Source organism: Schistocerca cancellata, chromosome 1, assembly GCF_023864275.1.
Source record: "Schistocerca cancellata isolate TAMUIC-IGC-003103 chromosome 1, iqSchCanc2.1, whole genome shotgun sequence".
Lineage (NCBI taxonomy): Eukaryota > Metazoa > Arthropoda > Insecta > Orthoptera > Acrididae > Schistocerca > Schistocerca cancellata.
The window spans coordinates 1,192,719,888-1,192,736,247 of NC_064626.1; the positions used below are offsets into that span (position 1 = coordinate 1,192,719,888).

At 39.0% G+C, this 16,360-nt stretch overlaps 1 protein-coding gene across 1 annotated transcript in view; it reads left to right on the forward strand.

The window, feature by feature from the left end:
• The first annotated feature begins 1,732 nt into the window (after nucleotides 1-1,732).
• The window catches only part of LOC126094536 (putative pre-mRNA-splicing factor ATP-dependent RNA helicase PRP1), a 95,354-nt gene continuing 80,726 nt past the window's right edge, over nucleotides 1,733-16,360 (forward strand). The window contains exon 1 of the mRNA XM_049908965.1: nucleotides 1,733-1,894. Within this exon, the coding sequence (XP_049764922.1) occupies nucleotides 1,845-1,894 (50 nt within the window). The 5' untranslated portion in view covers nucleotides 1,733-1,844. The remainder of the gene's footprint in view (nucleotides 1,895-16,360) is intronic.

Here is a 16,360-nt window from a genome sequence, read left to right on the forward strand (position 1 = left end):
ACGTAGGCTGTGTTTAAAATATTCCGAATACAGGTTGCGTTTTCTTTTAGGGCACTGCACCAACGTCACTGGGTCGTTTAAAAAGGATTTTCTCAGATTAGCTGGAAAAAGAATTAGCAAATCACCTCAGGAATCTTGGTACTACGGTATGAAGCAACTCATGCAACTGGCATATGAGTACGCTGAAGCTAACAAGTTGGATCACCGCTTCAATAAAGACAGGAAGGCAGCTGGACAGCACCGGCATCAGGATTTCTCCAAAAGGCGCCATATTACACTTCAGACTCCAGAGAAATGCAGTTAAACATGAGTAATGGTTTCAGTAAATCGCAAACTGAGAATTTTTAAAAAAATTTGAAGCAGGTAATAGAAGAGAAATAGTTTCTTGCTCATTGCACGTATAACATGGGTGACACAAGAAAATGTTCTGTTCCTAACAAGATCCCAAAGGTCATAATCCCAAAAGGAAAACGTTTGATTGGGAAAGCTGTGTCAGTAGAAAGAGTTCAATCCGTCAGAGTGGTCTGTCCAATGAATTCTGTCGGTTTCTTCGTACCACCAGCCATAATCTTTCTGTGATCGAGGATGAAGAATGAGCCCATCGAAGATGCACTCTCCCCATGATCTTAGACAGCAGTTTCATGAACTCTGATCTCTTCGGCGACTGGCTAAAGCACTTCAGTGACTATGCCAAACGTAGTAAAGATTACTCAGTCCTCTTCATACTCGGCAATCATATGTCACATTGCAGTCTTCAAGCTGTGCTCTTATTGTCGAGTTCATCACACAACTCTGTTGTCCCTACTGTCACATGCCAGTCATAAACTTCAGCCGCTAGACCATGTATTCTTTGGACCACGGAAGCTGACAAATGGATCCACAACCACCCAGGCACTGCAATTACGCTGAGTGACATCTGCCTGGTGTTTTGTAATGCTTACCATTCTGCAGAAGGCGAAGCATTCCTTCTATGGGAAAGGTATACATCCGTTCAACCCCAATGTGTTTTCAGAGGAGTTTCTTCCATCTGAAGTAACTGATCAACTCTAGGAAGACCTAATCCAGAATTCATTTGAGGGAAGTAGGAACACAGCAGAAACGCCAGTATCTTCAGCACAAGTCTTGTCTTTACCGAAAGTTAAACCAACAATAAAGTGGAAAATTTCGGAGCGAATTTGTTTGACGCATGTGGATTCTCTCTTTGTAATTTGTTTATTTATATACATGGATTTTTTACTTATATAAAGTAGCGAAACCTTATACGTTAGCATTCTAGAGCTGAATATTCTAGTAGTAGCTTTCCTGACTCAAAACTGCGAAAATTGTGGAACCACGATACAGCACATGATTCATCGAGGTGGCTGCGTACACTCAATAAAAGCTGTGGAAAGTGTAAATAACTATTGAGATTGATAAAAAAAATTAATACTTGTCTGTATTAAACACGATACATAAATTAATTTTTGTAATTACAAACAATTTTGTGTTACCTGGGCAGTCTTGAGTATCAAAAAGCACACTTGCATATCAATCCTTTCGTTATTTCTGCTCTGCTGTACTTCTTTCATAAATTGTGTACATTTACAAGTATAATGACGCCATCCATGCGAGTCAGATTGGCCAAAGATGTATGAGTGCGTAATTAATTAAAGTGTCCCCATATCGAGTATTGTCGATAAATCGTTGATGAACGCGATTAGTGAATTGCAGGGAATGTTGTAATTCCGTTTCCTGCGCGTAGTATCGTTGAAAACTGCAGTGGGTTGTCGCTGTTGTGCCTGAGTGATTTGTTTCCGTGTTATTTAAGGCTTTTCTTTATTCTGTTAAGGTGTTAAGTTGACATTATGTCGAAGAGGAGATTGGAAGTGCTTGACCCATATGTCAAGAAAAAGCCGTAAGTAATTGCAGAGAATTTTGCTCCTTGGACGAATGTTTATTTCTGCTCCCGTGCAAGTCCGCATTAAAATGGTTTGGTTATGAACTGTTATTAATGTTTTTATGAAGGAAACTGTATACCGTCTTAACCCATTTGTAAATTTGGATAGCTTTTTTTGTATGTTGATTATGTCGTATACACACGACGTAGGCAAGTGTCTTTAAAACTTGTTCATGCGTGTTTAGGGTTATTATTCGAACATCTCGTTCCCGTATCAGAAATGTATAATGTATATTATTAGTATAGTGTGGAGCTTTCAACAAGAAATAAACACCCGTGTGTCTGAGTAGAAATATTTGCACAGAGGCAATTATTTGTGAAATTGGTTAGGTTATCATTTAGCGCCATACACTGTTAGTGTAAGGGGCAGTTTGCCACTGGTTGGCATTTTAGTTAGTTTCGTAGTGTCCCTCTGCCCTCGCAAAATTTATCTCGCAATCAAATATATTATTCATGGATTTGTTTTAATTTTTTCCGCACGATTTGTAAATCTGTGTGGTTTCATTTACGCCAGCTAAACTTACTATTTGATATGTTTGTTGTTATTTACTGGATTTCTATTCAGTAATAGTAAAAGCTTTCGAAGTTTCATTTTGAAATCGTGTATTTCTTGGTCATGTCTTGGAGAGAATCCTGTTTCTGTTTTTCATCAGTTCGGTTGTGATCCAGTAAAATCCTTTGCAGCCCTAAGTTTGGTCAGCACTACTAAATTTTCCTCAAGCTAATAAGACGAAACTACTTCAACAAACAGTCTGTGGTCTTCATAAAATGTGATGTGGCGAAGTGTCCACCTGGGTCATTCCACACCAAGTGGTCTAAAACTGAAAAAAGTTCCCACCATCATGGTCTCCAATTTTCGTCAAATTTTAACTGTAGCTTTAGTCAAGTGTTGAAGTAAGTTTCCCAAGATTTCAGGCCTCTAGCTGCAATAGCTGCTGATCTAGACCCCCTTGTCTGAAGTGTACTTAGTCCGTGTGCATGCAACATAAAAAAAATGTCATATTTGGAGTCTAATAAAATCGAAACTAATTCATAAGAATGGTTAGTAAGATGCGACCCTGTACAGTTTTTTTTGCTGATTCCAACGAAATTATGTATAACATTACTCATGCAAACCCCGGTCAAATAACTCGACTCAAAGTATACTTCAAAATTTGTCGTGACACAACGCGACAAATTTTGACCAATATTAAGACTGCAATGATTTCCTTGCAGTTGAAGATATGGACTTGAACTTTTGGCCAAGCTTCATGCTTGTGCTAGACATAATGCAGCCGGATTTGCAATGATCCAGGCCATATGGTCGCCCTGCAGTATCTCTTCAAATTAGGCAGTGTCAGCACAAACGGTAAAATTTACCAAAGTTTCAAGCCAATTATTAAAAAATAGTTGGCCTGAATCTGCTTGTGAATAGTATCACCTAAAAGAGAAACTCTTGCTCTACAAGACTGACATTTGTTTTTTTTGCAACGCGACCATTAAGTACTCATTAACTCACATCAAAGTTGTTATATTTTGTATGCGCGATGCACTAATTTTTCTTCATTTCTAGGAATTTGAATCTTAATAGTCGCTTAGAATTACTGATATAATTGGATATTTCATTCGTGTTTTATTCAGTGATTGGCCAGTGAGAGATGTCAGAAGTTAATGAAGAAGAAGAATCGTTGGCCCCCTGTTCAATTGGAAAAGATGCTGCTGCATCAAAGTGCCATGTTATCTTCTATGCTAAGAAGACTGGATTCAAAGCGTTTAGTGATTTCACAGAATGTGACCAGAAATTGCTTGTTTCGCGTTCAGAAGCCAAACTTGACGAAAATTCCATCATTTGCTTCCACCATGAAGCCCTCTTCCTACATGAATATCAAGCGATGCAAAAGAAATGTTGCAATCCATTCAAGAAGAGGAATCACAATGTAAAAGCTGGACTTAGACTGCTTGATAATGAAACAGCTGCCAAACTTTGCCTGTTAAAGAAAAAAGAAGTGATTGATATAAAACCTGGTCAGAAGCTTTGCCCTCGCTGCATGTCGGCACTGAACCAAAAGCTAGAAGATTCATCATCACTATCAACCCAATCTGAACAAGATTTCACAACGGATGAAACTGAACCAGCCATCAACAAAAGTTTATCATTTATTGGTGCTTCACCATTGAAAAGAAGACAACTAAGTAAAAGAGATAAGCAAAGCTATGCAAAAAGAAAGATCTTGGATGCACAAAGTTTAATTGGGAATCAAATTGCTGCTGCTGTAGGAATCAATTACGATGAACAGCCAAGTTCAAGTAAAAGTCGCCCATGCAATAATTGTGCAGATCTTGATAATCTTATAGAAGAGTTGAAAGAAAAATGTAAAGTGTCAAATCGTAGGACAAAAGTTCAAATATTGACCTTGGTTCCAAGAAGCTGGACAATTAAAGATACGACAACAGCATTTAATGTATCAGAAAGAATGGTAAAGCAAGCGAGAAAACTGAAGAATGAGCAAGGTGTTCTAGCTTTTCCAGCAAATCGGCAAGGAAGGAAGCTTTCAGATGAAGTTGTCCAGAAAGTACATGACTTTTTTCAAGATGACGAATTCAGCAGACTTTGTCCAGGGAAGAAAGACTGTGTGCCTGTGAGAATTTCAGGAACAAAGGTGTACAAGCAAAAGCGGTTGTTGCTTTGCAATTTGAAGGAAATGTACGTGTCTTATCAGAAGCAAAATGGACCAGAAATTGGCTTCTCAAAGTTTTGCGAGCTTAGACCAAAATGGTGTGTTACAGTTGGCTCTGCTGGAATGCACTCAGTTTGTGTCTGTACAATACACCAAAATGTCAAGCTTATGCTCACTGGTGCATCAATCAATGAAGACTACAAGGAAATTCTTAGCAAAGCTGTTTGCAGCTTGGAAAACAAGGATTGTATGCTTCATCGTTGTGAAAACTGCCCTGGTCCAGAAGGTGTAGAAGCAGTTATTGCAACATATTTTGAAGATAATGACCCTGAAGAACTGATTGAGTACAAACAATGGATTCATACCGACAGGGATACTTTAGAAACAAAGCAGCTTTCAACAGAAGAGTATGTTGAAGATATTGCAGCAAAAATTTGGAACCTGTCTTGTCATCACTACATTGCCAAGCATCAAAGCCAGCACCTGAAAGCTCTCAAAACTGATTTGAAAGAAGGCGAATTCATAATACTAATGGATTTTGCTGAAAACTATTCATTTATTGTTCAAGATGCAGTGCAAGGCTTTCACTGGGAAAACAGTCAAGCAACAGTTCATCCATTTGTAGTCTACTACTGTGAAAACGAAGAGGTGCAATGTGTGAATCTTTGTGTTATTAGTGACTGCCTTCGACACGATACGATTACTGTCCATGTTTACATTGGAAAAGTAATCAATTACCTGAAGATGCAATTTTCCAAAATAAGCCACATCCACTACTTCAGTGATGGTTCAGCTGCACAATATAAGAATTTCAAGAATTTTCTCAACTTATGCTATCACAAAGAAGATTTTGAAATAACAGCAGAATGGAATTTCTTTGGAACAAGCCATGGAAAGTCGCCTTGTGATGGCATTGGAGGCACAACAAAACGGTTGGCAGCAAGAGCAAGTTTGCAACGTCCATATGAAAACCAGATTCTAACACCCAAAGATCTTTTCAACTTCTGCAATGATAATATCAATGGAATCAAATTCTTTTTCATCAGCAAAGAGGAAGTTGAAGAAGAAAAAGCTTCTCAAGAAGAAAGATTCCTGCAAGGGCACACTCTAGCTGGCACAAGAGAAAACCACCATTTTTTGCCCATTGATATGACGACAATTAAGGTCAGTAGAGTTTCTAATGATGCGACATCTTTTTTGGCCAAAATTAGTGCTGCTGAAGTAGTAGTTCAAGTCATGGATCTTCAGCCTGGGCAGTATGTTGCTTGCATTTATGAAAAGAAATGGTGGATTGGAAACATCGTTGAAATCTCAGTCGAACAGAAAGATGCTTTCATAAGCTTTATGCATCCTCATGGTCCTGCAAGTTCATTTTATTGGCCCTTAAGACGTGATACTTGCTGGATTCCAGAACAACTTATCATTGGTGTTATTCCAGCTCCATCAGTGACATCATCTGGTCGGCAATACAGTTTTCCTGAAAGCATTCTCTTGCAAATCAACGATGCTTCCAGAATGATGAAGTAACTGAGGAAGACAGGCTTGGGAACCTGCATAAAGAAACCCACAATCAGGCTTGGGATCCTGTGGTAAAGACACCCTGTAATCAGGCTTGGGAACCTGCAGTAAAGATACCCACCCGTGGCTGTTACTGCATGGCTATCGGGCGTGGCCCCTATGGCGATGGGGATGCTGGTTTTATTGTGATAACCAGTAATGGCTCAGCCATCATGGACCAACGCAGGGCACTGCGCACACAAAATATAAGATACTTTGACCTGAGTAAATAAGCACTTAATGGAAGCGTTGCAAAAGAAAAATATATCCATCTTGTAGAGCAAGAGTTTCTCTTTCAGATGATACTATTCACAATTAAATCCAGGCTGACTATTTTGTAGTAATGGGCTTTGAACTTTGGTAAATAAAGCCATTTGCGCTGACACTGCCAAATTTGAAGAGATTTTGCAAGGCGACTATAAAGCCTGGGTAGTTGGAAATCCAGCTGTATTATGTCCAGCACAAAGATAAGACTTGGTAAAAAGTTCAAGTCCATATCTTTATCTGCAAGGAAATTATTGCAGTCTGAATATTGGTCAAAATTTGTCGCATTAAGTCACGACAGAATTAGGGGTACACTTTGAGTCGACTTGTTTGACCGGATTTTGCATCAGTAATCTTATAATTAATTTCGTTTGAATCAGCACAAAAAACTGTACAGGGTCTCATCTTACTAACCATTCTTATGAATTGGTTTCAATTTTATGAGACCCCAAAAATGGCATTTTGTCTGATGTCGCGCGCATGCGAACTTACTACCCTTCAGACAAGGGGGTGTAGATCAGCAAGTATTGCAGCTAGAGGCTTGAAATCTTGAGAAACTTAATTTAGCACTTGACTAGTGCTACAGATAAAATTTGAAGAAAATTGGAGACATGATGGTGGGAAGGTTTAGACCACTTGGCATGGAATGACCCACCTGTAAATAAAGTTGCACTCACATCTTTTACCGATATTCTTACTTGTACAAAAGGAAGAAAGTGTGATCAAGAAAGATCCATGTACCAGACCTCAGATGCTGCATCTGGGCCATATTGATTAGTTAAGGGGGTCGACAGAAGCGTCCGATCCCACGTGTCGGCTTTGACCCGTGACGTAAGGGTGTTGTGTGTGACGTCATGACGGCGCGGAGTTTGGTTTGAGTGTGGCTGTCTCCAGTTCTGTTTTATCTTATTTTGTTTACTTTTCTGATCTGTTCGTTCTATCTCGTGAGATTTTTTTTTTTTAATTTAAAAACGCTTATTACTTATTTTAATTATCTGTTTTCTCCCATTTCTGTTTTAGTTTATTATATTTATCTTTCTGATCTGTTAGTTCTATCCCGTGAGATTTAAAAAAAAAGACAAAAAACACTAATTAGCTACTGAAGCATCTTGATCTTCTATGGGTTGCAGGCGTTACGACCCCTGGGGAGGTGGGTGGGTATTCATGCATGGCTGTCTTCACTTACACGTTGTAGCTACGCAAGGTGTCTAAATTTGTTTATATTTAGTTTGCCCCCCCCCCCCCCCCCCCCACCCAAAACACCCCATTTCCCGCGCTTGTCCCGTTAGTGTCATTAGGCTTCTTGTGGAAAGTGTGTGTGTTTGTTTTTGTTTCCACCATATTTGTGACATCATGCGTCAAAGCAGACGGGCGGGATCGGACGCTTCCGTATTTCCAGTTAAGGAACACACCATGATGCACACATCTTTTATGGATATTCTTACTTGTACGAAAGGAAGAAAGTGTGATCAAGAAAGATCCATGTAGCTGACTGCAGATGCTGCATCTGGGCCATATTGATTAGTTAAGGAACACACCATGATTTTGATGTCCCAAAATGCATTGTTTTCAAGCATAAGTTGTCAATACATTTACAATAAGACTGCATGGAGTAACATGTTCTTCACCAAATGCTAACTTTCCAGACATGAACTGATGGTTGAAATTTTGAATGGGCAGCTGCCAATTCAATGCCAATTGGACAATGGAAGTGCATGTAAAGGCAGCAAGTGTCTCGGTCCACTGTGTGTACAGTTGTAGTGAACATTTATGAACAGGTGAAGGGAAAATTAATCACTTTTATTTGGCAGTCACTTTCATTGGCTTTGCCGACTTACGACCAACATTAGACTACCTTGACCACAGTCTACATGAGAGATCAATATGTCAAAACACACACACACACACACACACAGTGGAAAAACTGATAAAACGGATGAACAGTTGGTTGATCAGAGTGCAAGTTGACTAGATATTTGCTATAAGAAAATAATTTTATCATATATGATGCAGCTGGAATTACCGTACTTACAAAATAATGGTATGTATTATATCTCTGATGACTGCCTGTGGTACGACTCACTATTTGGAAGATTTTGTAATTTGGGCTTTTTGGCTCCACCCACTCATGATCAAGTTATCACCTTCCAGCAGAAAATGGTTTAGATTAGAATACTGTTCAGGCCATAGATACAGAATAATGAGATAGTCAAGGATCTAGACTATTTGGAAAAAATACTTATATGTATGATAGAATATATATGTTACCTACTTTTTCCCCATGTCTCAAGTGAGATGATTTCCAAGGATGTGGAAAAAAACTCACCATAAAAAAAGCAATGAAGGTAGTTATCAAATTTGGCAGACGACATTTAAAGCAGCCTTACATCACTCTCCATTAGTCTGTGTAGGTATGGAATGATTTCACATTTCTTACTCAAAGTGCCTAACTTATTCATCTTATTATATGCTGGGTAACATTGTAAAAGTCAGACAATTGTAAAGGTCTAGGTTTCAATCCCCAGTTGATCCTAGGATTTCTCTCTCACCTGAGGTAGTTGTTGATAAATGAAAAGCTCTGAGAACACAATGGTAAGTGCCACTGCCGTGTATTTACAGTTACAGGGCAACCGGCACTACCTATGAGCAGCAGAATATAATCCACCAGGAAAAGGTTCTAATTTCTTTCAAATGCCAGGGCAATTTAATGATAAACACCCGTGGTTGTCTGCCACAGGAACGTAACGGCAAACGACAGGTAAAATGGCTGGCACAAAGGGAGACCCATGTACGTTTTCCAAGATTATAGTCACATTCAAAGTGCATGTATATACAATTATGTTCCTGTAATACAGAAAATACAGAGTGGTTATTGACTGGCTGCTGTTGTAAGCTTGATCGTGTGTATATGCATATTTGTACATTTATATTTGAACAAGTACATAATAATCATATAGCAACAATAATGATTGTAATAACAGTGTGGTTAAAGGCGGTACAGTCTGGAACTGCAAGACCGCTACGGTCGCAGGTTCGAATCCTGCCTCGGGCATGGATGTTTGTGATGTCCTTAGGTTAGTTAGGTTTAGCTAGTTCTAAGTTCTGGGGGACTAATGACCTCAGCAGTTGAGTCCCATAGTGCTCAGAGCCATTTGAACAGTAGTAAACTTTGTTGCTAGGCAGATAATCTGTGAAGGAATTTTAGTTGACCTTGATATTGAGCAGTCTTGCTGTCACAGATACCTACCATAAAGTGGCAGGAAAACAAAGAGGCCTTCTCCGAACATGTTAAGATGCATCTCATGATGGAAGTTTAAGCAGAAGACGTGTTATGCAGGTGAAGAATGTGTATCTCAATCTGGAGAGACTGCAGATAAGAAGGGAGCATGACCTAACTGTCACTGTCCTCTTAAATGTTTTGAGAAAGTAGTGGAGTCATGCAAGACAAACATTCAGAACAATCGGGCAAGTTAAGGACTCGGATGTTCAGAATGCATCTGGCTGTCAGCCTGAGGAATGCATGCAGGTGGAATGTTACTTCTAAGTACCCATCATCTCCATTCATTGCAGTAATTATCTGTCCCATGTTTATGTGATACTGTCAACCCCTTTGCTGGTACGTCAATCTCCTCGTATTTCTGAGTGTGTCAAGATTCCACGTATATTTGAGAATCTCGCGCTAATTTCACTTGGGAGACTGTCAACAGAAATTGTGCCAAAATGGGAGTCTGGAGAAACAGAGGATTAAAGTTTGCACTTGATCAACAAATCAGAATGTTACATAGTATCTACACCACACTAATGTATTTATTTTTGTATATTTCATGTGTTGTAGTCTTTTTCTTATTCTTTTTATGTTTGTATGGAATAATATAGATGTAAATTACTCCATTTGTGGATCAGCTGCGAACTTTAATCCTCTGTACCTACAAATTCCCGTTTTCCCGCTTATTTTTGTTCCTCTCGAGCAGCTCGAATGTGAAAAAAAAGTGTATGTTGATATGTTACGGCTACTTACTTTCATTGTATTATAATGACAAGTCCTGTGTCATTGGACGCTTCCAGGATGAACAAATAAACATATAAACTGTAGGTCCCCCCCCCCCCCCCCCTATTACTGGCTTGGTAAGTCATATTGCGTGTTAGAGGAAGGCAAAGCCATAAACCTCCAGCACCTCAGGCTGAGGAATTTACTTAAGCTGCAGTTATCCCCCCATTGGTTGAATGAAGCTAATGTGTTTGCAACCTCTGTACCATAGTTCTTCACTTTGGCGTAGGTTATCTTTCAGAGAATTGCTTTTGCCTGAATTCCTGAATGCCAGCTACCAAGCACATTATTCATGGCCTTGGTTCACAGTAAGTCTTGTGTTGTTTTCTTCAGTACTACTGAACAGGCTGTGGAAAAATACTTGAAATGCCAAACATTTAAATTTCCTTTCCAGACACATTGGGAGGTAAGTTTTTAAACCAATATTTAGTTTACTGAAAACACTCCTCTTGCCATTTTTTCCTCTTCTGTTTATTACTTTTCCTGTCCGTCCAGGCAGCTTAAACTTCTGTAAATACAAAATTCTGTCATTTTGTTCCATGACTTTATTAACCCTTAACCAGAATCGATATTTTGACAAACAAAACTGGAATCGCGGGTCCAGTTGGTCCCTTGAATAAGAATTCGACATAATTCCCATAAAAGATATAATTCATATGTAAATATGTAATGATTGTATTAAAATAAGTTTTGTTTCAAACATAAATCAACTTTTATTGAGCAAAACTTTTTCATAGTATTATTTTTTAATTTCTAAGTCCAACGTCTCATATTTTAAAATAATTTTTAATACCTTACTTTGTAATGCTACATGATTACAAAAAAGGCTTAGATTAAAAAACCTAGATATAACATGGGGTTTCTCATAACTTCCCCTTAACATAAATTGGGATTCTTTATGCCATCACTCAGAAACAAAAATAATGAAAATGAAACTTTGAAGTGTCCAAATGTTATCTATGTCAGTACCTGAACTAAGAATGGCACTTGGTACACAACACTTTTTTTCCTGCATGTCGTTTACAGATGAATTTAAGACATCTGTCACATTTTTGTGACTGTTTGCTGTCAGTTTTAGGACCACATAAATAACATCTTCCTCATTTTCGTGAGCCATTTTGATTGCAATGTGAGTTTTCTAGTCATAGGTCATTTTGTGGTTCATCAGCTGCCCCTAGAAAATTATCAATTCTACTCTTCAAATCTACTGAAAATGAATAATACTCCATCTTCCTTTCTGTGATAAATGGCCTTATCAAATTCAGTCCAATTTGTTCTATGTAATGATTACGTTTCATACGTTTTCCACTATTTGATGCCTTCCATAAAATGAATCCATTTGCACTTGCAATATTCAATATTGCTGAAAAAATGACACTTGGCCATCGTTGAGTTCTTCTAGAGACTGAATAATTGGCGCATTTCTGATCTAATGTATCAACGCCGCCTTTTGTTCTGTTGTAAAATTCAATTATTTCAGGTTTTCCACTGTATTCATTGACTGAATTGTCATGGTGCATTGATGAGATTACCACTACACTTAGATTCTTTTTTGGGACAAAAGATGCCAATGTTTCATCCTTCACAAAACCAAATAATGTAGATCCTACTACCCGTCGTTTATCGGCTAACAATTCTGGTGGTATTTCCCTTTTATTTTTGCACATCGTTCCAACATAGGTCAAACCATTTTCAATCAGTCTGTCAACCAACTCCACAGAAGAGAACCAGTTATCAGCAGTTATATTCGTGTTTGTTCCAAATAAAGGTTCTGCAAGCTGCAGTACATTCTGTGTTGAAACTGAGACTTGGCTTGTTTTATTAGTGATAGCTTTGCCCGTACAGATAAAAGCATTGTATAAATAGTGTTTTAGTGTCGCAAAGGTACATAATCTTGATGCCATATTTAGCAGGCGTTGATTTCATATAAACCCTGAAAAAACATTTCCCTCTAAAAGGGCAAAGCATTTCATCAACTGTCAAATATTCTGCGCAGCTATAGTTTTTCTGACAGTTCTGAATGAAATTTCCAAATATTTCTGAGATGAGACCAGTGCGATCATTAGTTCTTCTTTCTTCCCTAGAATACACATCATCAAATCTCAAAGCAGATAACAGGAACATAAATCGCTTTACCGACATTGTTATTCTGAATATATCTCGGCCAGTTCCATCAGTTGCCCATAAACTTTCTATATCTTCATGGCCAGATTTGAATACATCTGATAATAGCAACAACCCAAAGAATGCTTTCATTTCCATAATACTCACATGGTCAGTGTAAGTAGCATTAGTTTTATACTTTTCTGAATATTCTGTTATTTTCTGATTAGTGTGAGTGCAGATAATTGCGATCATTTCATCTGATATCAGCAACTGCCATGATTCAAATGGTGACATGTTCCATTTTTCACAAGCTGTACCGATGAGACCAGGCAGGTAAGTGATGTTGTGGCTTCTGACTCTGGGCCTAGCTGGTGGATGAGTAGACCACTTGAATCAATTTTTGCCACGAAAATATGCACTACTTGACAGCCAGCTATCTCTCTCTACTGAATCATCTGATGATGAATTACTTGAATCAGAAGAAATTTGTTGTTGTGTATTTTCTTCGTCACTTATGCTCTCTTCGTCACAAGGTTGGAAATCACTTAAAGATTCTGTGTCTGAATAATTTTCGTCTAATAATAGTTCACAGATTTATTTTCTTTTCAGCGAGGCCCCGCTGCATTGTGGCTAAGTGCACGAAACACCACAAAATAAATCGGTATACACTGACTTAAAAAGTCGCATATCTGGAATCGCGGGTCAAATTGGACCCAGTGATGGCACTTGCCTCCACTTCTAGTAAATTTCAAGCAGCGAGCTCCCTGACCCTGGTGCACCTTACAATGTACTGAGCTTACACTGGCGCTTGAAACAAACTCTGTGCGTTTCCATTGTTAGACTGTTTTATTGTTGTCAGTGGGTCCAAAATGACCCACGATTCTGGTTAAGGGTTAATTTTTGCTGATGGGCAAACATTACATGCAAAATGAAGATGGTTCGGCTATTTTCCAGTAATACTTTGATAATTTATCGTCTGTTGAAGAAATGGCTGGCTATTATTAGAATTAAAATCAGAGAACTTTGCCTACTTAAACTTTCCAAGTATGTGGTATGCAGATTTCAAACATCTGTCTATTGCACAATCGGGTATTCAAGGACAGGTTAAAAATGTACAAGCTATATTACCAAAAATCACCATTTAGTTACTCTCCAAATTTTTCAAACAATATTGCTATTATTTGAAAGTGATTAAAAGAAGAAAAATTCATTTATGTGCGTGAACAGTAAAAAGAAAAGCTAAATTTTGAAGACCACCATTCTAAATCCATTCTTGTGGAGAAAAGAAAGTTATATTCATTTCCCAATTCATTGGCAATCACATTATCTGACAAAAAAAGTGAAGCACTGGGAAGACATGGTTAGATGTAACTAACTTCATACACATACATGCCATTGATGGGCGTGTGAACGATCAGAGTTGCAATTCTCTGTGACATGTTGAAAGACCACTGCAGTCAGTGCATTAGTGTTATTAGTGTTTAGCTTTATCAGGCCTATTAGGCTATATAAGGGGCTTGAATGGCATTGAATGTTCAGTGATCATGATGAAGAGCATGAAGATGCCACCTACTCATGTGAGACAGCATTATCAACGCCTGGCAGTAGGTGTCTTCATTTTTCTGGTTGGTCGAATTTTGACCATGGCCCAGTGTTGTACTGCATGGGAATGTTGGGGCAGCCATATTGTCAGTGTTCCAGTCATCCATATCTGACCACCACAAAAGAGAATTGTCATATTGTACACCAAGCACATTATAACCCCTTCACATCTGTGTGTATCTGCCATGCCTAGCCATCCATCCTACGCCTCCCTCTTCAATTACTCCTTTGATTGCCAATATGGGGCGCATCCCTCTTCTGTTAACTACTGTAGTTTGCTTTCGGCTTTTGCTCCAGCAGCTTAAATTATCGCTCACTGTAAGTTTCACAACCTTTGCACAGACTTCGCAACAGTACTTTCATGTGCCCTGATGGCTCTTCGACTGGCTGTGGTGTCGGTTATGCCTTTATCATTGGCACCAACATTTTTTTGGTATCAGCTTCCAGAACATTTCTTAGTATTTACAGCAGAGCTCTTCGCCCTGTATCAGGCGATGCAGTACATCCAGCGACACAGGCTTTTCAGTTGTCATCTGCTCTGATTCTCTCAGTACCCTTTAAGCCTTTGTGTGCTACACACTGTCCATCCCTTAGTGCAATGGGTTCAGGAAAGCCGTCACTTGCTCACTTTTGATGGAGCCACTGTGATGTTTATGTGGATTCCTGGTCACACCGGTCTGACAGGAAATAAGACTGCTACTCCCAAGGCTGCAGTCATCTCGGACTGCTAGCTCTTCCATTCTGTCTGACAATCTCTTTGTTGCTGTCTGTCAGCAGGGGGTGTCACTTTGGCATCATCACTGCTCCTCCTTCATGGGAACAAGCTCCTGAGAATTAAACCTCTCCCAATGGCTTGTACGACCAACTCTCAGCCCTCTCACTGTGGGGAGCTCATTTTAGCTAACTTGCATATTGGGCACTGTCTTTTTAGCCATCCCCATTTAAGTGGTGCTCCCCCACCACTTTGTGCTCATTGCCCTCAGCCTTTGATGGTTCGCCATTTCCTGTCAGAATGCCCTTTTTTAACCACTTACGTTTTCATGTATGTTTGTCATCTGAATTATCGGTCGTTTTAGCGAATGACTTGCAGGCTGTCAACTGCGTTTTACTTTTTATTCAGCATAACTATGGTGAAGGACATTTAGTTTTTAGTTCAGGGCCTCTTTCTCCACATCCGTTTTTTGAGCTGTCTTTTCTTCCACCGATTGTGCTTAACATGTAGTCGTTTTTCAACTCCTTTTTTGTCTTTGTGGTGTATGCTTCTAATATGAGTGCATAGGGCCCTGGTTGTTTTTGTGTCCTAAAACAAAAACAAACACATACATACATCTGTGTGTGCTATTGAGATCAAGCGATGTACACTCTGCAATATTCTGCATCATCTTGCACCATTGGTTGGAGACTAGCAGCAGCCGGCCTAGGGTATTACTGTCTCACACTTCAGGAGCTGTTAATACTCAAGGGTGTGTGCCTCCCTCTAAAGTTCACCAACCACAAATACAGTTGTTTTGCTCCATTCCATTGTTGTTTCAATGTGAGCCAAATTACCTATTCCTCCATCAGTGCTTCAAGTAATACATTTTATTGTCATATGTCAGAGTGAGCAGCAGTAATATAAAGTGAACAGCAAACTAGGTGAGAAAAATTTATGATCTGTGCTTGAAAATGACTCAAATTACAAACTAGCAGCACAAACCCACAACGAGGCAGTTATGAGATAATTAGTAATCGAATAAGTGGTTGGCTGGGATCTGATGCAACATTGCTGTCTAATGCTTTGAGTTGGTCATTAGTGTGGGGTAACACCTGTTGTTGTTGTTGTTGTTGTTGTTGTTTTCAGTCCTGACACTGGTTTGATGCAGCTCTCCATGCTACTCTATCCTGTGCAAGCTTCATCTCCCAGTACTTACTGCAACCTACATCCTTCTGAGTCTGCTTAGTGTATTCATCTCTTGGTCTCCCTCTACGATTTTTACCCTCCACGCTGCCCTCCAATGCTAATTTAGCACCTGTATGAGATTGATATAATGAGTTTATTTCATTATTGTTTAATTAAACAGTGCTTTAGCTCATATTATACAAGTTTATTTTATTGGTGCGTAACCAAACAGAGATTAAATTGTGATTTTGCTCATACATGTTTACCGTGGTAACAGAGAGACATTTTACATGTGTACAAAGTGCGCTGCG